This window comes from Diospyros lotus, chromosome 3 (genome assembly GCF_014633365.1).
Source record: "Diospyros lotus cultivar Yz01 chromosome 3, ASM1463336v1, whole genome shotgun sequence".
In the NCBI taxonomy this organism is placed as follows: Eukaryota; Viridiplantae; Streptophyta; class Magnoliopsida; order Ericales; family Ebenaceae; genus Diospyros; species Diospyros lotus.
In genome coordinates this window covers 37,098,572-37,125,467 of record NC_068340.1, presented here as the reverse complement: position 1 = coordinate 37,125,467, position 26,896 = coordinate 37,098,572, and the positions used below count along the sequence as shown (strand labels likewise).

Below are 26,896 nucleotides of genomic sequence, written 5' to 3'. Positions count from 1 at the left end.
TTGATTATTGGAATCATTGCCAAGTTGGGTGGCTAGCGACAACAACAAGGTTGAAAATTAGTTCGGTCTATTTGGTTATTTTTTATTTTATTTATTTGTTTAGTTTATTTGATTTGTTCAGTTTTTACCAATTTAGTTTGGTTTTTTCAGGTTCTGATTAATTTAGGTTTTGTTAGTTATTTTTTTATTTTTAAAAATGAATAAAAAATCTAAACATTTGCTTCTTATTCTATAAATAATTTAACTTTTTGAGAAAAATCTTTATTTATTTTTTAGATTTTCAATAACACTTGGAAATTAGGTTTTGATTTTTCAAAATATTATACAAACTTTTTATAAATAAATGTATCAAAAACATTTATTTAAGTTTATGTTAAGCTCCGTCTACCCATCATTTTGGAACTTTGGATCTAGACCCACCTGACAAGAGAACGGATACAAAACTAGCCAATCGTCTTCCTTGACCTTGGTTTGCAGGTCTACGTGAACCAGTTGATGACCATTTCTGGAAGATCATATAACAGTAAAAAAATTTCGCACTCCTTTCCCAAGCCAAGATCGCCATGAATGGAATAGCTTATGCTCTAACTCATATGCCGGAGAAAGCCTAATTCACGCCACGCGCCTACGATCCCGCCCTCGCCAGTTTAACCACCAAACCTGCCTTTTTCTCTTTCCTCGCCTTCGATCTACGAAATCACTGCAAGGACTGATCTATTGACAGGCACCCTCTCGCTGTGCGCGTTGAATTGCGTTTTGCTACAATGGCGAGGGTCTGTGCACAAGTGGAATCATCTGGATTTCGAATCTCATTGCTGTTGATTACTCTTTGCGCGATGGCCTCCGTTTCGGCGAGATCTGATCAGGAAATTAGGGAAAAGTTCTTCGGCGATCTGTCTCTCAACTTGTCGTCGCCTAACGCCGGTGACGGAAGCATCGCCAAGATGTTCGACCGTGTTCTAGAGAAGGAGTTCTCGGAAAATGACCAGCCCGAAGGTTGGTTTGATATTAATATTATCTGCTGTTGTTTTTTTCTGTTTTTGGTGTTTTTGTTCCCTAGATAGAACAATAAAATTTATAACTGGAAAACATCTTCAAGCTGTTAGAACTCTGCAAGAAATGATCGGAGGGCGTATAACATTTCCTTCAATACTTAAGTTAAATTATTGTGTTCAAAAGATATAACAGAATTCGTTTGTGGGTAAAAGTGAATTGCCTTTGAGAAATGACAGCCGCTGGCAGCCCATCTATTTAGGAAAATACTACTCATACAAATAACTGGGTTACCGAAAGGATGTCTGAAAGCACCAAATAACAAAAATACTCTCACCCAATTTACAGATTCATCACCTCTGCCCTTGTCTGCCTCCTCTCTCCTCTGCCATGGCGTCTCTAGCAAACTCCACCTCACCTCGCCTCATTGCTGCCCCGTGTCGCCTTGCCAACCGCCGATGCATCCTCTTGTCGCCCTACTGCAGCGCCTTGCGCGATCGCCGCTGCATCCTGCTGTCGCCCCGCTGCAACGCCTCGTGCGATCGCCTCGCTGCTGCATCCTGTCGTCGCCCCACTGCAGCGCCTCATACGATTGCCGTTGCATCTTGTCGTCGCCTTGTTGTAACACCTTGCGTGATCGCCGCTGCATCTTGCCGTCGTTTTGCTGTAGCGCCTCGTGCCAACCGCTGCTACACCATCTCATTGCCTCGTCGTTGCAGTCTCTGGATGAAGCCCCTGGCCTCATGAAGCAAGCCCGGACTTCTCTTGTTCGCGGTGATTTGATGATTGTACTTCATCATCGGATGAAGTCCGATTTGGTCATCAAGCCTGTCATCCTGTTAGTACAAGTAGCATGGTCTATTTATTTATAGTTGAGCCAGAGAGTTTCTAATAGGCATTTCTAATATTCTAAGATAAACTAAAATTTGAACTCTTGTAGATAAGTCTTATCAAAATTTGAACTCTTTCAAATAAGTCTTATCATTTGTGAGATTCGTGGAGAGATTTTCACAATCATCCATCCACATTTTCTTCATTGAGAATAACCCCCATTAAAGATAAACTCCTTTTGTGGGAGTTTTCCAAGACTTTATTGGAGACCTTTGGGTCGGGAGGGTCTCTTGAGGCCTTTTGGCCTAAGACTATTCTTTTGGCATTCATCCTTTGCATCTAGCTTTTGGGCTTGTTCTTTATGGGCTAGATTGGATGGAAATGGAAATGGGGAAATGAACATTTTTTTAAAAAAATAAGTGTAAATAGTTTCAAAACAGGAAATGTTTTTGATAGGCCGGCCCAGTCCATTGGACCTACCAGAGACGACCTAAGGGGCAGGGGGGTAAAAGGAGTGGGGCTTGCGTAACAGTAAGCGGGGGTTGAGGGTAGTAGGGGAAAATCGCTGGTTTGTGTGTAACAAACTAGCATGTGCTGCCAGAGACAATTATGTTGAGTAGGACATGGTGTAAATAAGGGAAAGAGAGAGAGAGAGAGAGAGAGAGAGGTGTGCTGGTTTTTGTAAGAGATTCGGGAGATCGGGCAAAATGGATTCCATATTGGTTGTAGTAGACCGACTAAGTAAATATGGGCACTTTATCGGACTAAAACATCCATTTACTGCAGGGGAAGTAGCTAGAATTTTTGTTAAGGAAATCGTAAGGTTACATGGCCTCCTAAGGTCCACCGTATCGGATGGGGACAAAATTTTTATGAGCAGATTTTGGGAGGAATTGTTCCGCCTTCAAGGTACGAAACTAAATCGAAGCATCGCCTATCACCCGCAAACCGATGGGCAAACAGAGGTACTGAATCGGACTTTGGAAGCATACTTGCGTTGTTTTGCTTCCTCTCAACCAAAATCGTGGTCCATGTGGCTGCCTTGGGCTGAACTATGGTATAACACGTCCTACCATACAACTTCGAGGAAGACCCCATTTCAGGTGGTGTATGGTAGAAAACCTCCAACCTTGGTGAGGTTTGAAAGAGGGACCACGCCAGTGTCAAGGGTGGAGCAACAACTGGCTGAAAGGGATAAGATTTTGGATGACTTGAAGACACAATTGCTGAGGGCCCAATTTGTGATGAAGAGAGGAGTTGATAGAAAGAGAAGAGAGGTAAAATTCAAGGCGGAGGATTTTGTCTACCTGAAATTGAGGCCATATCGTTGGAAATCGCTAGTTGGCCGCTCCAATGAGAAGTTAGCTCCTAGATTTTATGGTCCTTTTGAAGTTGAGAAGGAGGTAGGACCATTCGCTTACAAATTGACATTGCCCTCCCATTGCAACATCCACCCCGTCTTCCACGTGTCTAAATTACGTGAGGCAAGAGGGGCGTTGAAGGCTATTGTGGAAGTCCCCAGCCAGCTGAGTGCAGATTTAGAGTTGTTGGTGGAGCCCGAGGCAGTTCTGGGGGTTCGATCTGGAACAAGAAGCAATCTAAAAGGTAGGGATGTTTTAATTCAATGGAAGGGACTGCCTCCTTTAGAAGCGACATGGGAACCATTCGACCTTATTTAGCAACAATTTCTAGATTTCCACCTTGAGGATAAACTGAAAGTTAGGGGGGAAGATAATGATGGGCCCCTAGTCCATTGGACCTACCAGAGGTGGCCTAAGGGGCAAGGGCAGGGGCAGGGGGGTAAAAGGAGTGGGGCTTGTGTAACAACAAGCGGGGGCTGAGGGTAGTAGGGGAAAACCGTTGGTTTGTGTGTAACAAACCAACATGTGTTGCCAGAGATAGTTATGCTGAGTAGGACAGGGTATAAATAAGGGAAATAGAGAGAGAGAGAGGTGTGCTCGTTTTTGTAAGAGATTCGGGAGAGCGAGGGCCTCTCGAATGTCTTGGGTTGTTCTTGTTCTTGACTGAAAACTCTGATAACCATTGATAATTGATTACAGTTTGGATTTCTAGCTGGGATCCTATCAGTTTTCCATTTCGTAAACGGTTTGTAAACGCTGAAATGGCGTCTCCAAGCTATTTCCGTGTTTCACTGTTTATGGGCTTCGTGATCAATGCGTATTCGTTGGGTAGAACTTCTTGTCCCAAGTCTTTTCTTCTTTGGGTCTTCCTCTAAGTTTTCCTCAAGATTTCCCTCTGGGTTTTCGTCTATTCCTCAAGATTTCCCTCTGGGTTTTCGTCTATTTATTGGGCCTTGGTCCATGACACATCAAGTGTAATCATGATTACAACTTGTGAAATTGATTTGCTTTCTTCAAATGCTTGCAGGATTTGTATTTCTTATGTGTGGCGGGTAGACTATTCAGCTTTATTCGAACTCGAGTCAAATCAAGATCCTCAATGTTACTTCATCACGAGCCAAATGTGATTTATATAGCATGCCCATGCCTTGGCCTTAGAAAATAAGCACTCTAATTCGATTTTCCCAGCAATTGGTATGAGATCGTTGTGTCAAGGACAAAAGTAGCACAGGACCTAGATTCTATGAGAAACTTCAGAAGTTGTAGCTGTACAATACGGACAAAGTACTTGAGAAATCAACCTGATGCCCCAGAACCTCATGGCTTTAGGCTCCTTCTCGTTGTTGGTGTAGTGCCTTTTAAGTTGTTAGATGGCATTTCTCCCCAAAGGCCACCATAGCCTTGGTTTGTTTATTCTTTTATTTAAGTGATCTATGCAAACTCTCCTCTTGCTGACTCATTTATAAGCTTCATACCCTCTTTTTCTAAATTTATCTTCAGCCAAGCTTTACAAATATTGACACTTTTCCTGCTATGTTCATTATTTTTGTTCTTGTGGTTATTTATTTCATACTCTTTAGCTAATCGATTGGTGTTTGGTAGTTTCTCTTTTGGTACATTTATTTCTTTACATACTTTCTGTATAGGTTCTGATGGAAGCAGTTTCAACAGCAGTGTAGCTGATCAACAAGTAGGTTTTGCTTTGCCTTTTAATCCTTAGGCAATAAGTTTGTTCCTTTGGTAGGTGTTGTGTTGTCTCGTTTTTTGAATATTTCAATCTTGGGAAGACCATTCATTTGGTCCATTGTTTTGACGACCTAACATACGAAACTATACTTGGTATATGTACATCCCTGATGATGTTGCAACTCTAGAAGATTTGGCAAGAATGTGGGTGCATCAATAAGTTTCTTGATCAAACAAAAGAGTAGGAAATTTAGCTAGGATCATGTTTAGCATTTGCGTTTAACAAAATCTTCTAATACTTAATGGGAAAATTATGGGCTCTACATGTGCTACTTTAGCAGGTGACTGATAATTCAGTAACATTTTTTTTTAATCTCATATACTTTGCTTGTAGTGGATCTCTCTCTCTCTCACTCACTCAATTCAGTTTGGCTAAAGATCTGTCATCTGATTATATTTAACAGGCTGAACTGGAAACTGTAGCTAAAATTACCCATGAGAAGGGGAAAAAGAATGAAACTCAGGAGGCGAAGTAAGTGTGTACAGTTTAAGTTGGATTGCATAAATTATTCCATCATATTATACATTTATGTTAGATCATAATGGCATGGGGCGTGTTTGTTTGTCTGTTACAAAAAGTTCTCTTTTGCTCCATATGATCCTGACATATATATTAATTTCTATTTGGCAGTAGTACGAGGGCATTCCAGTTTCATGATGTTTTTTCCCTGGAAAATGAAGGTTCTGATGACATGACAACATTGATAGACAAGAAGGTGCTTCTTAATGATATTTGAAGCTAGCTAGTGTAGATGCTCCAAAATACCCGTTGTTTTACAGGGGCGGATTTGGGGTGTTTGCAGGGGCCATGGCCCCCCCTACCTTTTGGGCAAAAAACCTTTAATATTATATACCTTAGTTAATTTGTTAGGTGAAAAAATATACTTATTAGCTCTCCTTACTCTTTGAAAAAGTCAAAGTATGAGATTAGAGAGAAAAGGATAAGAAAGCTAAGTGGGTCCCAACCTCACTTGTTTCCAATCCCACATTCTCATCATCAAGATTTTATCCTTTTTCTCTTTAAATTATAGGAGAATTAAAATTATAAAATATTATCTTTTGTATTATTATTATTATTATTATATTAGAGTTGTTCTCTGTTCCCTTTTTCTTGTTCTTCTTTCTTTTCTCATTTCTGCCTTCCCCTCTCTCGCTTCTAAGTCCAACTCCAAACCAGAAACCAATAAGCTTTCTTTGTTGTATCCTCCAATCCATGGTAAACTACTGTAATAATTGAATGTGTTGATTTGCATGTGTGTATTGTTTCTTTTTCTTTTCATTTTTTCCCTGGTCATTCACTTTAAATTTATTGCTTTTGTGTTAGTTCATATATCTATATTTATTGCTTCCAGTTTCAATTTTCAATTTATTGATTAAATCCTCTGCCTCAGATTTCGAATCTTTTGATTATTGATTGCCACTTTTTGAGTTTTGAAATTTCTTTATAGAAGTCTAATAATTTTTTGGTCAAGACTTAAAAGTACTCAAATATGAAGACATCATAGTTCACCATTGCCAAGTATAAATTATATCTCCATCCCCCCCAAAAAAAAAAAAATTTCTGGTTCTACTCCTGGCTGTTTACTCAAGGAAAATGCTGATCACTTGCTTGTTCATGGCAGGATAACGTATTTGTGATGTCAAACAAGAAATCCAAATATCCAATTCTTCAAGTGGATTTAAGGTTTACTTATATTTTGTTTCCACAGGAAATATTGTAGTCTCTTTGAAATATTTGTGAAAAAGACACATATGCAAGAACTTCAAATATGTTGCTGAAGCTGATTCTTTTCAGTTAACATCTATTGCTGGTGACATGTAGTACATCTCATCATGTTGCACTCCTGCAGGCTGATTTCAGACTTGGTGGTGATTATAGTTTCTGCTGCCATTGGTGGGATTGTCTTTTCTTGTCTAGGACAACCGGTTTGTATCTGTGGTTGATTCTGCTATATTTTTGCCCATACTAATTATTTCACCGTTATTGATTATAATACCTTAGGTTTATTTTAAAATTCATCGACTCACTGTCACTGTAAGATGTTCTTGTTTAAATTTCAGACTGCTTATGTGTGGCTACCTATGTAGGTAATTGTTGGTTATCTTCTTGCGGGTTCACTAATTGGTCCTGGAGGTTTGAAGTTCGTCAGTGAAATGGTCCAGGTATGTTCTTACTTCTTACAAATAGTTCAAGCTCAGTGCTTTGTTGGTCATAAAAAGTGTCCTAGTAGATGGTAGTGTGTGTAATGTGCCTGTTGCAAGGAATTATGAGAGGTTTTTTGTTCTCCTGTGACCTCTGTTTGGTACTAGAGAAGTTGAAGGAAGAGGAGAAGATGAGTTTTTATCTTCTTTGTCTTATTGTTCCTCTCTATAGTCTATGCAGACAATCATTATCTCTTACCAGTCAGTTGCTGGTGTTTCCCTTTCCTGGACAAACTGTCTTAGTTTTTGCTCAGTTTCTCTCCTACACCTACTGTTGTTCCAGGAAAGCATCCATGTAACTTGGAGTTGTTCCTTTGTTTTTCTTTCATTTGCAGGTTGAGACTTTTGCTCAGTTTGGTGTGGTCTTCCTTCTATTTGCTTTGGGATTGGAGTTTTCTTTGACAAAGGTAGCATCTTCTTGTGAAAATTTTGCAACTAGCTTATGTAGTGCTTGTTTAGAGATGCGGTCCTTACTTGTGCCATTATGCAGTTAAAAGTTGTTGGTCCAGTTGCTGTTCTTGGAGGGCTACTTCAGATAGCTATATTTATGTCCCTGTGTGGCATAACTGCTATGGTATAATTCTGAAATTATGTTATAATGTCTAGCAGAAATGCATGTTGTTTTTCTGCTGGCTGCTCAGAAATATGAATATCTGACAAGAGGTGGAAGTTTGACAATCCGCCACCTGCTGCAGTTATGTGGAGCAAGGTTATCAGAGGGTGTATTTGTTGGTTGTTTCCTTTCTATGTCGTCAACAGCTGTGGTACATTTTTCTGCCTATTGCATATTCATTTTTCTGATGCTTGCCGCAATGTTATCAAGGATCATGGTTTTGCGCTCTTGCCCTTAACAGGTGGTGAAATTTCTGGTGGAGCGAAACAGTAATAATGCTCTTCATGGTCAGGTTACAATTGGGACACTTATTTTTCAGGTATCCAATGACCTAATCATCTTGAGACAGTTTGTTTAGAATATGTGAGGATATGCTTGTGTTCATGGTACATATCCATTGCTTCCTCTACAATGCTTATTTCAGGATTGTGCTGTTGGTTTATTATTTGCTTTGCTCCCAGTTCTGGGTGGTAATAGTGGCATCTTGCAAGGAATGATCTCAATGGGAAAGCTGTAAGTTCATTCTTAACTTTCAATTCTTTCTGCCTATTTCATTGTTCCCATATCATGTATTATAGGTTGTTTCCATTCTTGAAGGACTTGTTTTTTTTTTTGTTAAGTAAATATATATTTGTTTAAAATCAAGTAAACCTACTTTTCCTTTTCTCAAGTTGCTATTTTTTTTGTGCATGTAAGTGAACTATTGAAAGTTTTCCTAACTGAATTTAACTTCAGGTTGGTCGTCTTGTCCGTTTATCTCTCTGTTGCATCTGTATTAACTTGGTCATTTGTTCCTCGCTTTCTAAAGCTGATGATACAGCTGTCATCTCAGGTGAGTACTATTGGGACTCTGAGTATATTCCTACAGTGTTTTTCTTTTTTTGTTTTTTTCTAAAAGAAAGTCTTACTTTCCAGTAAACAAATTCATATCTGGACTCGCAGATGAGATTCAATGAATGATAATTTCCCTTAGGCTGTCACTAAAGTGCACTATATCTTTTTTCTGCTAAGTTTTCTTTATCTTCCTATCAATTCCGTTAACTAGTGGCTGATGGTTAATTCATATCTAAAGATCCAATATAGTACACTTCTGACTGATTTTTGATACACGCACACATTTATGACTATGTTAATATTTTTATACTATTATTAAAAATCAGCAGCTTAATTTGGTATGCAAAATGCAATAATTTTTTTACTTTTAAAATTTACTTAGTCTTAACAACTGAAATCTATTATATTTTCTATTAACTAAAAGACTACAGTATAAATCTAATTTAATAGTCTATTAGTCAAGGACCAATTCATGTATCGCTTTATGTATATAACCAGTTTTTTACTTAATTACAGGCTTTATGAAGAAATTATCCCATGCATCATGTGTGCATGCCGCCCTTGTATATATCATACATACACATGTATTTAATCTATAACAATATAAAGTTTCATTCAATAAGAACAAATCATGGCCTTTTGACAAAGATATTTTTAAAATTTAGAGGGTACTTTATGATTCAGCTTAGTTCTGAATACATTCCCAGTGGAATTGAACTCATGCAAGTGGTTAGAGTAGATTGTAGTAAGTTAGCCCGTTATGGCTTAACAGTATAAAGTTGAAGCTGCTAAAGAAGGAATGTGAAGAGGTATGACATCAGACATTATATCTGATCATGCAACAGATTAAAGTTGATAAATTGATGTTTAAGCATATATTTTGTGCAGTAGTGATCGTTTTGTGGTAGTTGGACATGGTTGAGTTTGAATTGACTTGCCTACTTTTTTGGTTTGTGTCCGGATCTCATGTATTAGCTAGACGAACTAGGTGCATATTCATCTTTCTGTATTGATAATTTTTTCTTTGGTACATTTTTATTCAGCTAATTGATGATTTTGTTTGTCCACCGGCTAATTTATTTTTGATTCTGGTTCTCAGACAAATGAACTTTACCAGCTAGCTGCAGTTGCATTCTGCTTATTATCTGCTTGGGTAAGTACATATGATTTTCGGTTTTGTATTTGGATGTCAAGAGTGTGCATCTTGCTGCTAGAATTATTTTATGTTTTCTGAGTGAGTAATTAATTTTTCATTATGGTAATTTGCTCTGCTAAGCTAGCTGGCCATATATTCTGAATCCATGTGGCTGACTCCACTTATTGTAATTAATACTGCATGTGTTGTCGTCTGGTAGAGTGGTGAGCTCTTCAGTACAATTTGCTCTTACCTGCCAGTTTGTGTCACGATAGAGTTTTTCCATGTTAGGGTGAGATTGATAATGGCGAAATTTTTGTGTGCTCTTAAAACTTTTTTTTTTTTGGGGTTACTGTCAAGATCTTGAAAAATTTTTAAGTCTTAGAAAGTAGTCAATATAACAGGAGGTAGAATAAAGTACTTTCAGTTTGAAAAGCAATTTCCGTGTTTTTTAAAATGATCTTTAATGAATTTTTAATAAATAGGAGACCCCCTTTTTGTGAAGGTGAAAAGACGCTAAATCTTGAAAATTTATGAATTTGTTCTGAGAACAAAATTCTAACTTTTTATTCTTAAGGATTTTGTTTTTATTTGGGGGGGGTCAAATTCAAAAGGGGGGCGGGGGCGGGGGCGGGGGTGTACTTTTTTGCGTTTATGTCTTAAATAAATGGAGAATGAAATATAAATTTACAAAAATATGGCCGCATTTGCTTAAATGACAATAAATATGTATAGAGAGCAGTTGAAGGTCAAACTAGGGAAGTTATACGGAGATCAGCAGTTGACTGTCCCTCTTCACGTCGATGTCTTTAACATTTTGTTTTTGGCAGTTGACTGTCCCCATTCTCGTCGATCTTCCTAACCCTCTGGAATTTTCAGTCGACAATATTATCTCTAGTTGACCCTTTGAGGCGAAACTTAGATCGATTTTACCTACCCTAGTTGACTTTCTTGCTCCTGGGCACAATGCACGATAGTCGACTGTGCTCCTGTTAATCGACCACCTGGGCACTCTGGAATTGAGCAGTCACCTCCCTGTTGACTGTCCCTCAACTCTCGACCAGAGTTACCTGGAGCGAGGATCGCTCTGTATTGGGACCGCAAGAGTTCCTGCTAAAAATTTGGAACACGGTTCGCTTATATGGAACGCAATTCACTCTAAATAGCAACAGAATGCATTCATTTAGAATGCAAAGTTGGTTCCATATAAATTATAAAAGTTAATATAAATATATCTTACACCAAATAAAATTGATTAATTGTATTTGGACTAATAGTAAAGCTATGTTAATATACGTACTAATAAAAAACTCGATAAAGATACTCAATAAATTCAATAATACTTAACAAAACATGATTATGAGAACAAACAGTAAGCTAAGTCTTTTCAATTTAAAATCCCAAATCCTAATAAAATTAATTTAATAGATTTTAATACTTTTTAGACCTAAGGAATGTTCGAGGGATCCTTGTTTTAGGCATTGAGCTAAAGGTTTCAGTAGATGGAATCCTTGTGTTAGCTCCCTGTCCTTTGCAGCTATGATCTTGTTGGCCATGTTCCGGATTCTCATTAGCTTTATTTTTATTTGTCAATGTAGGGTCCGTTTGGCTAAGCAGTTTGACCGCTTATAAGCTATTAGTGTAGCTTTTTAGCTGTTAAGCTTTTTTAGTTAAGTGTTTGGAAAACTCAAATAGCTTAAACGCTCCATAACTTAAACGATATTTGAATAGCTTTTTCAAAAGCACCTTCCCCTTAGCTTTTGCAAACTGCTATTAGAGAAAAAGTTGTATTGACTATGAAAATTATCAATTTATCCTCAATCAAAACACCAATTTCCAATTCATATCTTTATTCTTCAACCTTCTGTAACCAATTTCCCACCACCACTATTGCCCATCGCCATCCGCCTCCTTCATCGCCATCGCAAGCCCAATTCGATCGCCGCAAGTCACCTCAATCCTGCTACTGCTATCGCTGCCTTTGCTTCCAGATCCACCGTCGCAAGTTGCCAACGCCATCGCATCTCTTGCCGCCTACTTCACCTCCTCTCGCGGTCGCCTCCTGCATCGTCGTCGTCCCCTTCCTACGCCGTTGCCCATCTCCTTCTCCGTTCCCAACCTTCTTCTTCACTGTATATATATGTATATATATAACATGTAATAATATATATTTAGTTTGTATATAGCATATTAACTGTAAATATTTTATTAATTAACTGTAAGTGTAAGTATTTTAGCTGGACATTAATTTAATTTTTTTAAAAAAATTATATTTTCTAAATTTTATTTGCATTATTCAATATCATGTTTGTTTTAGTCTTTTTATCAAGTTCTAACAGCTTATCAGCTTTTACAAATCAAACACATAATTTTACACTAATAATTTAAAATACATTTATCCAAACATATTATCAACTTAAACATTACCCCCAATTTTTCCGTGCTAAAAAAAAAAGTCTAGCCAAACTAAACCGTAATCTCCTCTAGTCTTAACTTGTGAATCATCAATCTGGGTCGCGGCATATCACTGTCCGGAACAGAATCGTTCCTGGAAGGCGTTGCGCTGCTAGGAGAGCGAATCATAGTAAGACTGCTTTCAAGTCTCGACACTCTGGAATGGTCAGCCAGCCTGCCAGTCGATCGTCACTCTGACTTCCCCTCACTGCCTATTCATTTCTCATCCATTTTGCATTCTTCATGTTAAATCAGGGTCTCTTAAGGTCCATTTGCATGATTTGAGGTTCGTTTGCATTTGTTTATGCATGATTTGAGGTTCGTTTGCATTTGTTTATAATAGTCCCGACTTTAACCTTTCACATAAATAACCATAAATGAATGTTTGTACGTTTTAGTCACAAGTCGCACAAATAGATGTCGATCTTGTCTACTTACAGTGGAGGCCACATCTTGAGTGCAGATATGTCTAGAAGATGTGGAACTTTCTAGAGATATCTGGAAGTATCTAGAACATCAAATCAGTGGGATTAGCTCCATTAGGGCTTTAAGTAATTCCGACATTCACCATTTTTGGCATCTCTACTATCCAGAATGTTCATCTCCCCATCTCTGCAGTCATTTTTCACGCGACATCTTCTGATGGAGTGGTTCAGGGATTGAACAGTACGATTCCTGGTTTCTGAATGCCTAATCAACTCATTCAACTTCCTTGAGACTTAGCTTGATATGGAACTGCAAATTTCTTCTCATACCTTTCCAGAGATCTAAATAATTGCACTAACTTGTATTTTTACCCTTATAGTCCAACAATCTATATCAGCTTTTTTAAAAAACACATTCAATCACTTGTTTTTCTCTCGATGTTTATCAGGAGAAAAAAAAAAGAAAAAGAAAATTACAATCACTTGCATTCTATCAAGAAGGTACTAATCAAGAAAGGAAAAGGGCAAAAAAGAAAACAGAAAAAGAAAAATTTCTGCTAAGGATGTTGAAGTTGTAAAGAAACCCTAGATCTCCCAGCAAAGAATATGGAAACTTGCAGTCATCAAATATATAGAGAGTAGGTATGGAGCTCCCAGCAAAGAATATGGAAAATTGCAGCCAGCAAATATATAGAGAGTAGGTATTCATTCTCTTTGATAATTGCTGCACCCAAGTATGGAGGTTCTCAGTGCAACGCCAAATTTGAAATGAAATATGGTAAAGGCGTTTGTCCTATTACAGATGGTGGATATTGACGTGTATGAGCAGGTAAGGCACTGGAGAAAGAGCAATGTGATTTTGTTTTCAGATTTGAGTGAACCTCCAATTTAATGAGGATGGTGGAAGAATCCAAGATTAGCTTTATAAAAAGATAGGGTAAACCTTAACCTTAAATATGATTAAGCCTTGTGCCCAAGTAGGGTTTTGCTTCACAAATATAAGCCTTTCCTTTTGGATACCATTCCTGATAGGATATGCAATTGGTTCGGATAATGATGGTCTCCATCGTAGTCACTATAAGCAGATGTCTCGCTAGAGTGGTAGTACTGTGCAAATCTCCAGCCTAGCTCACCTGAGGTTAAAATTGCCACAAACATGAGTTAACTAGTTTTAAGAATTATAGCTGGCATAAGTGAGACAGTATGTTCACACCATCAAGAAGTCTTTCAAGTGGTGCAATGAAATCCTCAGCTGTTACGATTGGTCTTGAGCAATTCATTGGTCAAGTGCATGATTCTTGAACAATAATTTCTTTGGGATGATTAAACTTATTTCAGGCCTGCTATGTAACTCACATGCCTTTTATAGTGTGATGTGGAGCTTTGTTTGATGAGTAAAAAGAGAAGTTATTGACGACATGTAAAGAACATGTATGCATAGTGAACTCATTTACTTTATATTATTTACACTTGTCAATCTACTTCAACTGAAAATCTTAGGACTGAATACATGCAACATTGCCATATCACCTTCATAGTCGTATAAATTGGTTTTTACGTGAACTGTTAATGCCCTGGAATGTGATTTGTTTGTTACTAATGCACCTCCAAAAATAATTTTATCGGAAAGGATACCTTTGTATGGGGCTTGATTCTTTTGGGCTTGAACAAGCTAAGATTTAAGCAGGAATCAGCTGCATGTTACTGTGAAGCTATATAATTATCATCTTTTGCTCATACCCTGTCAATCTTCAGTGCAGTGACAAGCTCGGCCTTAGTCTTGAGTTGGGTTCATTTGTGGCTGGAGTTATGATATCAACCACTGACTTTGCGCAGCATACTTTAGATCAGGTACTCTTCTTGGAAAATGCTTGCACCAGTCTTCATTCATGTTAACAAATGTTACAAAACTATCAGGATAACTGCATTAGAAGTTTTTATGCCACTCTGTGTTTTCAAATGTATTCTTATAAAGTTAGCCTTTAACAAAGGTCTGGTGTACATCCGTAATTTCAAAAGCTTTTTACATCTACTTCTAGTGTTACACAAATTGGCCCTGTTTACTACAGTTGAGATGAGAGAGTTGTTGGATCCTTTTGTTTTGATCAATTTGAAGGTTTCCTTTATAAAGGTATTCTCCCTCTTTCTTGCTAAATTTGACCAACCCTGGAAATTTTGGTTTCAGTTGTGAAAATCCAAGTTTGAGTTTGAGGCAACCATGTAGTTTGATTCAAACAGTGGCTCATGCCCTGATTTATGCACTAATTTTATGTAATCACAGTGAAGGCCTTTTACTCAGTAGGCAGGGCCTAGAAGAAGCAGAGGGAAACAATGAATAATTGATATTTAATTCAAAATAATTTCCAATATATTTTGAACAGCTTGTTTCCACATTCTGGAGTCCTTTCAGCAGTTGTGGACCTGTGATTTTCTTTCTTTAGTTTTTTTTTTTTTTTGGGGTGGGGTTGGGGGGGGGGCACAATTTGTCATTCTGTTATAGGTCTGCTGATGCTTAGGAAACATCCTTGCAGTTTAGGCTGCATTCCTACACAGAAAAAGGCTCAAGGTCAAGTCCAGTCAGTTGCATGTAAAAGAAAGAAAAATAATAATTTGAACTTAAACAACATATCAAGGTCAGATAATAAATTCTAGCTCACTAATAATTTTATTTTCCTCTATTTGGTTGCTTGTTTGTTACTTGTCTGTCAAGGAATGATCTGTAGTGATTTAGATTTAGGGAGGAAGTATCTCATAACCTTGATTTTTTAATTGCTTCAGTAGCCAAGTTTCCTGGCTGTGTGCTTACAAGATATAAAATCTTGTATATAAATTTGACTAAAAAGAATTTCAAAATTTGCTGTTTTATGTTGTAGGTGGAACCAATTCGTAATCTGTTTGCTGCCCTCTTTCTTTCGAGTATTGGAATGCTCATACATGTGCAATTCTTGTGGAGCCACGTCGATATATTACTGGCATCTGTTATTCTGGTTATTGTTGTCAAGACTACCATTGTTGCTGTTGTTACTAAGGCCTTTGGATATAGCACTAGGACATCATTTCTTGTAAGTTGATCCTTTGGTTTTCTTTATATTCTTTGGGGAGAAAGAAGGGGGGGGATTGGGTTAATATCAGTGGCCAAATATGTTATATGTTGGATGGTTAAATATCCAATTCATTAATCTGTTCATTTGTGTCAAGGTTGGAGTATTGCTTGCTCAGATTGGAGAATTTGCTTTTGTTCTCTTAAGTCACGCCACAAATCTTCATCTTGTTGAGGTATCTCTCTCTCTCTCTCTCACACACACATGTGCGCGCGCGCGCGATGCACACCAATGCACACTGATATTCTCACTATTGCCAGCACAAATTTCAGAGATTAATTACATTTAATATTTGGTGGGCTATAAATTCAGACTACTACAACAACAATCACAACCTTTAATCCCACTAGGAGAGGCAAATTCAGACTACCAAATTAATTAATTATGAACTGAGATGCAGCAGATACTTTAATCTAATGGCTTAGTCATATTGATGTTGCTCTTGCTGCTTTTCATGGATATTTGGTACTTCGCTCAAAGTGAAGTTGTCCAAGAGTTCTATAACAACTGTAAACTAAGCCATTGGCTTTTTTTTTTTATATATATTGAAGAAGAGAATGTTGTATTCACTAAAACTTACATTTTAAGTTCCACTTTATAAACCTGGAAGCTCTAGAATTGGAATTCCTGACCATGCTCAAACCATACAAACATGCATGGGCCTACTCATCCCCTCCCAACCAAAAAAAAAAGTAATAGCAAAAGAAATGAAAAGCATTGACTCGGAACAATTAAATTGAAGATGACGTATCAGCAACTCAGCACAATCATGTTCAACTAATTAATGGTTTTAGTCTTGAACAAAAAAAAAGGCCCCTTTTGTGTTTTGTCCTCTGTTTAGATACAAAGTTTGGTTTGGTTTCATGGACACTAGCTGTTTTTTTTTTTCCTATTTCATGATTTCATTTTATGTTGTTTTTGCTGGTCATTATGGAGCAATGCTACTGTAACTTTCCAAAGCATTTTATCTGTTTAAAATCTTGCTCATGAGCAATGCCAAATTAACAAAAAATTTGATTTTATTTTTTAGGGGAAGATGTACCTCCTCCTCCTTGGAACAACAGCCCTTAGTCTGGTAATTGTTTTTCTTTACTCTTATTTTCTGTTTTGTCAAACTGCATCTACAGTTTGTATCTTATAATCTTTTTAGATTTTGTTCTTACAATGTTATCCTGATTGAGAATGCGGCAGGTAACAACTCCAGTCCTATTCAAGTTGATGCCTGCTATGATGCACTTGGGAGTTCTCATGCATTGGTTCCCACCAGAGAGCAACATGCAGAATGAGGTCCCTCTCTCTCTCTCTCTCTCTCTAGCTGTGTTATCCGTACAGGAACATTTGATTAGTCTAACTACTCTATGTGGCATGAAGAATGATTGATCCCATCCAGATTCTATATGGAGAATCCCCTTTTTACATCCATGATTTTTGAACAGTTGATTTTTTTTTCTTTTTGTTGTCCTCAAAAAGTTCCTTTGCTATTAGTTTCGTTTAAGATTTTTTCTTCTGCTGCTGCTTCTCTATTTCTCTTCTTTTACTTGCCTCTCCTTTTTCTGTATTCTGCAGGATAAAGTAGTAATGATCGAAGCTAACAGATTGTTATGACCAATGAAGTAATTGGCGGAGCAGCAGAAGGATTTATTAGATATAACAGGGAAGTGAATATTAGATGGGTTTTGTATCAGAGGCCAGCTTCAGCTTCAGCGCGAGAACCTGCAGATTACACATCAGTATTACGTCAGAAACTCAGCTTGGAATTAATGCATGTAAATATACATATATACATACATACATTCATATAACCTACCATTGAGATTACTGTATGTAAATATTGATTCTTTCCCTCACAATTGTTTCTGCAGCAAGCATATACCCAATAGCTTTTGTAAGTCCTTAACATATGAAATCCGTAAAAGTTTGATGCAAATTCCTTGCATGCACGCGGTCTTCTCTTTTTCTCTACAAAACCTTGCTTTGGTGCTCATGATTTTTTTTTTTTTTATTTCTGTTATTTTAACTATTAGTAAGTATAAAGGGTTTATTTGCCTTTTGAGATTTGTATTTTAATTTATTTTTATAAAGAGATGATCTATGCAATTCAAATTCATAATTTTTTACTTATAAAATAACAATCTTATTATTAATATCATCTTTTAATTATAAATAAATATGTTAAACTGATTATGAAATTTTTAAAAAAAATCACACTTAAAAGAGTTAAATTTTAGAGAATTTTAAAATTACACGACTCCTATGACACATATTCAACGCTGGTTTTTAGATGTTTAGTTTTGATTTTTTTTTTTAAAGTGAAAATTATTTTTGTTAAATAATATAATAAAAATATTGTATTAAATATTTTTAATTATTTTACTAAAAATGATATATTAAATAATATATCAAATTATTTTTATTGTGACAAATATTATTATATAAATTTAAATTTACATAATATAATGTGCAAATTTACAAAATAATATATTAAATTAAAATAATATATATTTATGAATGTAACTTTTACAAAATATATTATTTATTTAACTGGCTAGCTACCCGTGGGTCCGCGCCAGGCACCGCTTCTTGGAAGGCCGGGCCGGGCCTTAGCCAGTACGATCAGATCCATTTTGCACCGCTAGGAAGAATAACTCTTTTTCATAAAGAGAGGGGAGGCGTAAGAGACGGGGGGGAGGGAGAGAGAGAGAAAGAGAGAGTGAAAGAGTATGGAGAACGCTGGGAAGCTGCGGTGTCAGAGAATGGGCTGCGACGCCATGTTCACGGAGGACGAGAACCCCGAGGGCTTCTGTAGATTTCACGACTCGGTCAGTTGATCCGTTAATCCTTTTCGATTTTGTTTGGAATCGTGCTAGGATTTGAGTCGTAGAGGGAGGAGTTATTTTATTATGATTGGCACATCCTATATCTTTTTCGAGAAGTGAATCCTGTTTCGTGTGAAGAAGTATCTGTTCCTAATTGTGAAGTGTGAAAATGGGCATTGTTTTGAAGAAATTGAGCTGTGTGTGACTGTTTGTTTAAATCTGATATTTTGTTTGGGAACTAGCGGGTATAATCATGTAGGGAAAACTGTGTAAACCCGAAGTAGACAATTTTAGAGAGAGACCGAATTTTACAATGCTTTGCTGGTATGTAACTTTAGTCTTTAACCATTTTTTGTCATATGCAATATGTTTCTTTCTGAGTTCAGTCATCACCTGCTACATTAAGGACAGCTTCCAAAAGAAAGTTTTACTAGTGTTATGCAATAGAAACTGTATAAAAATAAACTGTGTTTTTGTGATTTAGAGACGATAATTTCATGCTTATATTTTCAATGGATGGTTAAGTATTTTGTTGGGTGTCGAAAGCTTTTGAATAGTTTGTCTTCATGCTCGTCAGTCAAATCATTTTGTGTGTTTGTTGCCCGCCTGTGAACTTGCTATAACAAGCACTTATTTAATACTTTTTGAGTTCACTGGCCATGGGGCAAGCCGAAATAATATGTAATTGAGTTGTTTCAACAAATAGAAGTCAATTTTGGTTATTTGAATTTAAATCTGTATCCATTGTTTCTCCAATTTTTATGTATTATATCATAGTTCATAGATTATTATCGTTGCTTTCATGGTTGTTGCAAATGAAATATAACATAACTATATGCTTACTTGTTTATTTAATGACTTTGTGCATTGTTGCAATCAACTTGTAGAAGTGACCAGCATGTGAGAAATGATAAAAGGGTATAAACTGCCCAATTTCTTGTTCTTGATGTATAATATGTCACATCATATGACGTGACATCAGGAAAACGAGATGCTACCTTTGTATGTTGGATGGATATGTTGATGTTAAACTATTGCATGCTTGACTGTTAGTTTTGATTTGTCATTATATTAGTCTTAACTAACTTTGTCTTCCATCCGTGGCAATGTTTGCTGGATGCATGCACTGGATTTTCTTCAGGCAGTAAGTCAACTGTTTTTGAATTTTTTTCAATTCTGTATCGTTTTATAGTCATTATAATTCTTATTTCTGTTGTTATTCATAATGATGATAATATCTGTATTATTAATTATAGACAAATGTTCCTGACATTTGAATACTTCTCCAGCCAATATTTCATGATGGTATGAAAGAGTGGAGTTGTTGCAAGCAAAGAAGTCACGATTTCAGCTTGTTTCTAGAAATCCCTGGGTACTTGATTTATTCTCTTTATTATTGTTCATCTTTTATGGCCATTATTTATGATTTTGATCATCTTCCTTTCTTCTTTCCTTCACAGAATCAATTAAGATTTAAGAAGAAATATTTCACATAATAAGCCACTAGAGACTAATTTTACTAATAATATCTAAACTTCAACTGTTCATCTCCTATATTCTCTTTTACTTTTGTAATTTTGAATATTATTTGTTCTTAATGGTTTATGTTTTTTAAGGTTGAACAAGTTAAATGGACAAATACGTGATTATTGTCCACATTTTATCACTTCAAAGATGGCAGGCATAAATAAATTGAAGTCAAGATGAACTCAAATTTGTATGGTTCTATGTGTTTGCTGATAAATTGCTAACTAGTTTAAGTTGCAGGATTGGACTCCTATATTTAAGCATATTCTCAATTTGAAAACAAATATTTAGAAAATATAATGTTATATGTGGTATAAATCTAATTTCCATTATACAACCCCCTTCCCCCCCCCCCCCCCCCCCCCCCCTCCCCCCAAAAAAGAAAAAAAAGAAAAGTTAGCGTTTTGTCGTTGCTTGCTTGGATTTGCATGGTATTTTCTACATCACTATTAATTTTGTTGGATTTGCCTATTGATACAAAACCAGTGCTCCAGAAAGCATGTTATGTAGCATGTTATGTTGTGACTTGCATATTGTTGAAGTTGCGACAGACAACAAAAAACCAATCTTTAGTGTTTGTTTGGCATTGATATGAAATTTTTGTTGGCACAAGAATAATTTATGTGGAAAGCAACAACATATCAAGTTTTAACCCCACTATCTAAGGTCTTCTCAGCTACATGAACTAGCTTGCCAATTTTTCTTATATATGCCTTTATCTTTTGTAGGACCCATCCTGCTTAAGAGTTTGCCAACAAGTTTTTCTTCATCTTCCCTGATCTCTTTTGCTAAATGTGTGCTTCATTCAATCAATTCTCTTTGCAAGAGTCTCTATTGGTCTTCTTCTCACATGATCAAACCATCTTAATCATGTCTTACCCATCTTATGTTCAATATGAGCCACTTTGACCTTATTGTAAATAACCTCATTTTTTATTTTGTTTTTTCTTATATGAGCAACTACACATCTATCTTACATTCCTCATCTCTATAACACCCAAATTTTGCACATGTCTGTGCTTTACTGCCCAACATCCTTATTGTTGTCTTATAAAATTTTTTTGTTAGGTTTAACGAAATCTTACTATCATATAAGATATTAGATGCACTTTTTCATTTTAACCATCATATTTTTTTGCACTTTTTCGATTTCAATCTGTTTAAATGAAAAGTCATATTTTGCAGTTTTCTTCCATATCTGGAGCTTAGTATTCGTGCTTTTTTTTTTTTTTAAATACTAAGCTCTCCATTATTAGGGTAAAAAATAAGGGTTTAATGCAGATCTTTGATGGAATCCAAAAGCATTTTTGCAAAAATCACTTTAAGGAAGAAGTAATTTAGCATTTAGCCAACTGTCTAAGAAACACTTTCAGTGTTGTTATATGTATTTGGTTAATAAAAAAAATAATCAGATTACTAGAAAGGGCATTGTCAAGAGTGCTTTTATGGTCAATATTGTTTGGATATAGAAGCGTTTTTGACATTTTTTTTTAATTTTCATGAATAAGTATTATTTTTAATTATAACAATCTATAACTTTTTTGTGTACTAAAGTTCATCATCATCAAGATCAACTGCACCTTATCCTAACCAAGTTAGGGTCGGTAGCATGGCACATAATGTCATTCTACTTCTCCAAATCATATTGACAATGTGAATCCATGGAAAAGAACAATATGGAAAAATTTTACGTTGGATGCCCTTTCTAACTCAACTCTCTAGCAAAGGAATGATGAGATAAAGTTCCATCACCATCTTCATATGAAAAAGTTATATGAGATAATTAATATGGTTGTGTTGCATCACATAGTTACTAGAAAGGGCATTGTCTAAAGTGCTATTATAGTTACTATGGTTGTGTTTCTTTTCCTTGATAATGGCTTTTTCTCACTGAAACTTTGCCAGGAGCTCTAAAATGACATATGAGAATGAGTATTATTTTTATGGATTTTTTTGAGCCTCAAAGCCTCTCTTTGGTTTATGACCGCTTTTGGTATGAAACAATTAGAATTTTCCTCACAGTTGACTTTTTGATATCTAAAGCAGCTCAATCAATTTCTTCTGGACTTGCAACTTTACCAACGCATTTCTGAAGAAGTGTCTTGACTATTTTTGTAGACATGGTTGTTACCTTTTTCTGTCTAACCCCCAACATAATATCTATTTGATTATGTAATATCCTGATTACAAGGACTGTAAAGAAGGCAATCCAGACTGCTTTTGGTATGAAACAGTTAGAATTTTCCTCTCAGTTGACTTTTTGACATCTAAAGCAGCTCAATCAATTTCTTCTGGACTTGCAACTTTACCAACGCTTTTCTGAAGAAGTGTCTTGACTATTTTTGTAGAAATGGTTATTTCTTTTTTCTGTCTAACCCCCAACATAATTTTTATTTGATTATGTAATATCCTGATTACAAGGACTGTAAAGAAGGCAATCCAGTTTTAAGGAACATTTGGTGAAAATGGGTATGTGCAACAAGAACAACAATCCTAATTCATTTCACTATGTGGAGTCGTACATTAATTCTTGACCTCCATGCATTTTTGTCCATGGCCATATCCTCTAAGACCATTATATCCTATGTCATCAAGAGTTTCCCACCAAGTTCTATTTGGTCTTCCTTTCCCACCTTATAGAAGATTCCATCAGTCTTCTTCTCCCATGTCCAAAGTCGTTTTAATTGTGACTCCCATATGTTTTCTTCAACAGATGCCACCCTAACCTTTAACATGCATGACCTGGTTTCATATTTTGTCTTTCCTTATGCCGCTGCACATCCACTGTACAGTTCCTAATAGTTGTCTAATAAAACTTTCCTTTTTGTCTTAAGGAATTTTAGAATCACATAAAATGCTGGATGCACTTCTCCAGTTTTACCCATCATGCTTTGATCTTATGAGTAACATCTTCTATAATCTTTTTTTCTTTTTTAACAATTGATCCAAGATACCGAAATTTATCCTTTTAAAAATGAGTATGAGCTATGAAAATAGAAAATGTATCCTTTTTAACTAGACAACTTTGGTTTTAACCTACAATGGCAGGTACTTAACTGGCGGTTAGAAAATACCACTTTAGTGAAGCTGTAAGACTTCACTGGTCATTTTTGTATATAGCTGTACAAAACAGGTTAATTTTATTTGAGCGGGTACTTAACTGGCACCTACCTAAATAATGTACATTTCCATACTAAGGATCAGGCTGTGAATACAGAGCAACAGAAGCAAGTAACAATATTTCATCACACATCGGTCGTCGTCTTGCCTTTGTTGCTTTCTTGACATGTCTGATGTGATCCACTTCTTGCATAATCTCTAATCTTAAAAGATATAATAGAAAAGGAAAATGAAAGAGTTATACAATTTTCCTTCCTCTCAAGAGTCATACATTACGATGAACAAGGATTGCATATGATTTGAGGGTAATGTTTGTAACTTAAATATAGATTGAAGGTAAGGATTTTATTTTTTGCTTCACAATAAAAACTCTAAATTTTTGCTTTTGGCCCCTTGTAGAAAAAATGGCTTTTTTTTGTCGTGTTAAAGCACTATTTAATTTTAGGCATACAAAAGCACTTTTGTTAAGAAAAGAGGGGATCTTTTCTGGATGACCACTTCACAGCCAGGCATACAAAAGCACTTTTGTTAAGAAAAGAGGGGATCTTTTCTGGATGACCACTTCACAGCCAAATAGAGGCTCATTTCTATTAAGCGAGGTCTTTTACATAGGTTCTAGCTCTTCAATCATCATATTTGTTATAAAGCCATTGCATCGCATTCATTTCTGAAGTTACTTGCCAAAGACTAGTCCTATTCTTATCTCTTTTGCTACAAATCATATGTTTGAAGTTAGAAAAAGAAAAATATGATATATACTTCAAGCAACATGGTGCTATCTCTCCTAAAAACATGTCTTTGTAGTTGTGGAATATATCTGTAATGTTCTCTGTTAGTATCTAAAATTTGCTTTGTTTATTTGTTCTCTACTCATTTATTATTTTCTCTATAAAGATGTAAAGTAGGTAAACACACAACCGAGAAACCAGTGCTAACAAAGCCACCTACTACTCCAAAACCAGTTCCTGTACCATCTGAAGCAACTGGTGCATCAGCAAAAGAAGCTTGCTCTAGGTGCCGCCAGGGATTCTTTTGCTCTGAACATGGTACTTCTCTTACTCCTCTAATAACAAAATAGATTAAGGTGGTGAGATCTTCATCTCCTTCCCAACCCCACTGTATGGGTTTACTATTTCAAGTCATACTAGGACGGTATTTTGTGGGGGTGAAAACTTTGCGGTTGATTTTGCATAGGAGATCTCATTTAATGCATTCTTCAACATAAGTTACTTCCAAGTGAATAGAGAGATGATTTTTCTATGGGAAATATAATTATGTTTTTTCTGGAGAGATGAGTATCTTGAATTCCCTTCTTCTGTCTATCCATCATTGTTTGGTGGGAGAACAAGATGAATCAGTTTGTAGGTCATGTTTTCTTACATTTTCCGTCCTAAACACGTCCGAGGAGCCGATATATTTTTAGATGCCACAGTAGCTTATCACTGTCATCTGGGCGTTAAGAGTTGTTTCTGTTATCAACGATTGCAACTTAATGTACTGCCTTTCCGTTGTTGGCCCTTCCGACATTCTGGAAGCTTCATTCTTGGCTAAAGCAAACCAACATTTTGTAGGTTCACAAGTCAGGATTATGAATCCCAACCCACCGAGTTCAGTAGCAGCTCCCCCTGCCGAAGGCAATGCAGATCATCGGGAAGCCCTTGCTGCTCCAGCAAAAAAGCTAGTCGATATAAATCAGCCCCAAATTTGTAGGAACAAGGGATGCGGCCAAACCTTCAAAGAAAAGGACAATCATGACACCGCTTGCAGTTATCATCCAGGGCCTGCCATTTTCCATGACCGGATGAGAGGGGTGCGATTATATATAGTTGGATTTCGTTTTGACTACTGTTCTATCAGTTTACTGCTGTTTCCTGAACTCTCAACTCATGGATCGGCTTTTTGTAATTTCAGTGGAAATGTTGTGACATTCATGTCAAAGAATTCGACGAGTTCATGGCCATACCTCCATGCGCCAAGGGATGGCACAATGCTGATCCAGCACCTTGAGATGATGCAGAACTCAATCGTTCATGGGCAATCTCCAATTTGCGTTTACAGAGTGGTTCATTTTGACATGATGTATGCTCATTTCACCCATTCGCATTGTGATAATTCTGCTTTTTGAGACCCCCCCCCCCCCAAAGTAAGATAATCTTATGTGGGTCTTTATGTTTTCATTTCATTGGCTTGTTTTTTTAATTTCCTGGAGATTACAACATATCATGACTTATAGCTCTTCAGTTATGTTCATCTAAAAGCGTTATAACTCAATTTATCTTATACTTAAAAATAGTTTCTCACCAAATTTCTTTTTTTTTTTTATTTTCTTCAAATCTTTTATTAAGTACTTTTTTTATTTTAGTCACTTTCTGTGTAAGACTTTTTAGTCGTATTTTTACATGACCAAATTATCTTTCAATATATGAATATTTGGAGACTTTTAGAAGATAAATGTAGCCTTACATTTTTTAACAGTTTAAATATAATTTGAGGACGACTTAAATTCTGCATGAATTTATTATGTAAAATTTCCCTATGAAGTGCAAGTAATTGTAAATTATGTAAATGGTTTTTTGTTTTTGTTTTTGACCTTTTTGGTTCTCTTTGTAAATGTAAGCATAACCATTTTATATTTAATATATAATTAATTATGAACCATATTATTCTATACAAAATTTTTTATTCATATGCTATTATCCTAACATAAACAAAAGATTAGGAATGATATGTTATCTATGTCAGGCAATGGGGACTAGTAAGCGAGGAGAGTTACACTCTTCTTTTAATTTGTTTGCGTTAGACAAATAATATCTTGTCCGACGTAAATAATATAATAAAATTAAATAAAAAATACTATAAATTTTAGTAATGCAAGAATGGTATCTCAATTAAGTACAAAAACTACAAGCTCCATTGCAGAAATATATTTATGTTAAATTCAACCCAAAAATCACACACATTTAATTAAACAGGTGGTGAATGTTATTTGTATCTGAAAAAATAACAGAAAAAAAAATAAAATTTAGTATTCATGGACAAGTTTGTAATTTTATGAAGACAAAAGAATAAGAACAATAAGATAATGCCAAAAAAGTAAGTCCTAAATTATGAAATGGCAGAATAGATTGGCCCAAAGTTCCGGCCCATAGGCCGATTGGGTGTGCTGATCAAATAAAATGTCTATTTTTAACCATTGCAACTCCTTCACCTGCTACAAAGCCACGGCTGACTAATAACATTAAGGATCATAAACGCTTGAATTTATCTGTAACCCTTGATTTGGATTGTTTCTTATAGTTTTTATTAATTAATATAATTCTCATATTATTCAAGTTGCAGTTTAAACCAAGCTAAATCATAATTTTATGGTTTGGTTTCACTGTTAAAAAAGTTTGATTTAGTTTGGATATTCAAATCATAATATATTATTTAATTTCTATATTTTTCCCAATCAAGTCAGAACAAACGATGATGATAAATTATAGTTTGCGAGTCACTCATAGCAAGTCCATCTTGAATACATACTAGTAGCTTTGTATTTGATTATTATTGTGACAAGACAACATATAACACAATAACCCTTGAAAAGGGCACCATTTGCACAATTGCCATATGGAGTTTCAGTTGCTTACATTCTAACCTAAATCATCAACATTCACGTTAAAATTACTGCAGTTGAAGTGTTAAACAACTCAAGCCTTTCAACATATAGAGTTATAAACATGTGTTTAGCAATGA

At 35.9% G+C, this 26,896-nt stretch overlaps 2 protein-coding genes across 2 annotated transcripts; both read left to right on the top strand.

Annotated features, from left to right (window-relative positions):
- The first annotated feature begins 405 nt into the window (after positions 1-405).
- On the top strand, positions 406-17,650 carry LOC127797851 (K(+) efflux antiporter 5). Its single transcript, XM_052331011.1, has 20 exons — positions 406-996; positions 4,832-4,875; positions 5,336-5,403; positions 5,563-5,647; positions 6,554-6,615; positions 6,782-6,857; positions 7,020-7,094; positions 7,469-7,540; positions 7,624-7,707; positions 7,829-7,897; positions 7,988-8,065; positions 8,171-8,259; positions 8,482-8,578; positions 9,680-9,733; positions 14,350-14,445; positions 15,468-15,656; positions 15,793-15,870; positions 16,726-16,770; positions 16,887-16,982; positions 17,262-17,650. Exons 1-20 carry the CDS (start codon positions 765-767, stop codon positions 17,298-17,300), a joined length of 1,728 nt encoding a protein of 575 aa, XP_052186971.1. The 5' UTR covers positions 406-764; the 3' UTR covers positions 17,301-17,650.
- Positions 17,651-18,341: 691 nt separating this feature from the next.
- On the top strand, positions 18,342-25,429 carry LOC127798283 (cysteine and histidine-rich domain-containing protein RAR1-like). Its single transcript, XM_052331744.1, has 5 exons — positions 18,342-18,514; positions 19,801-19,883; positions 24,053-24,204; positions 24,730-24,968; positions 25,070-25,429. Exons 1-5 carry the CDS (start codon positions 18,416-18,418, stop codon positions 25,163-25,165), a joined length of 669 nt encoding a protein of 222 aa, XP_052187704.1. The 5' UTR covers positions 18,342-18,415; the 3' UTR covers positions 25,166-25,429.
- Positions 25,430-26,896: the final 1,467 nt, after the last annotated feature.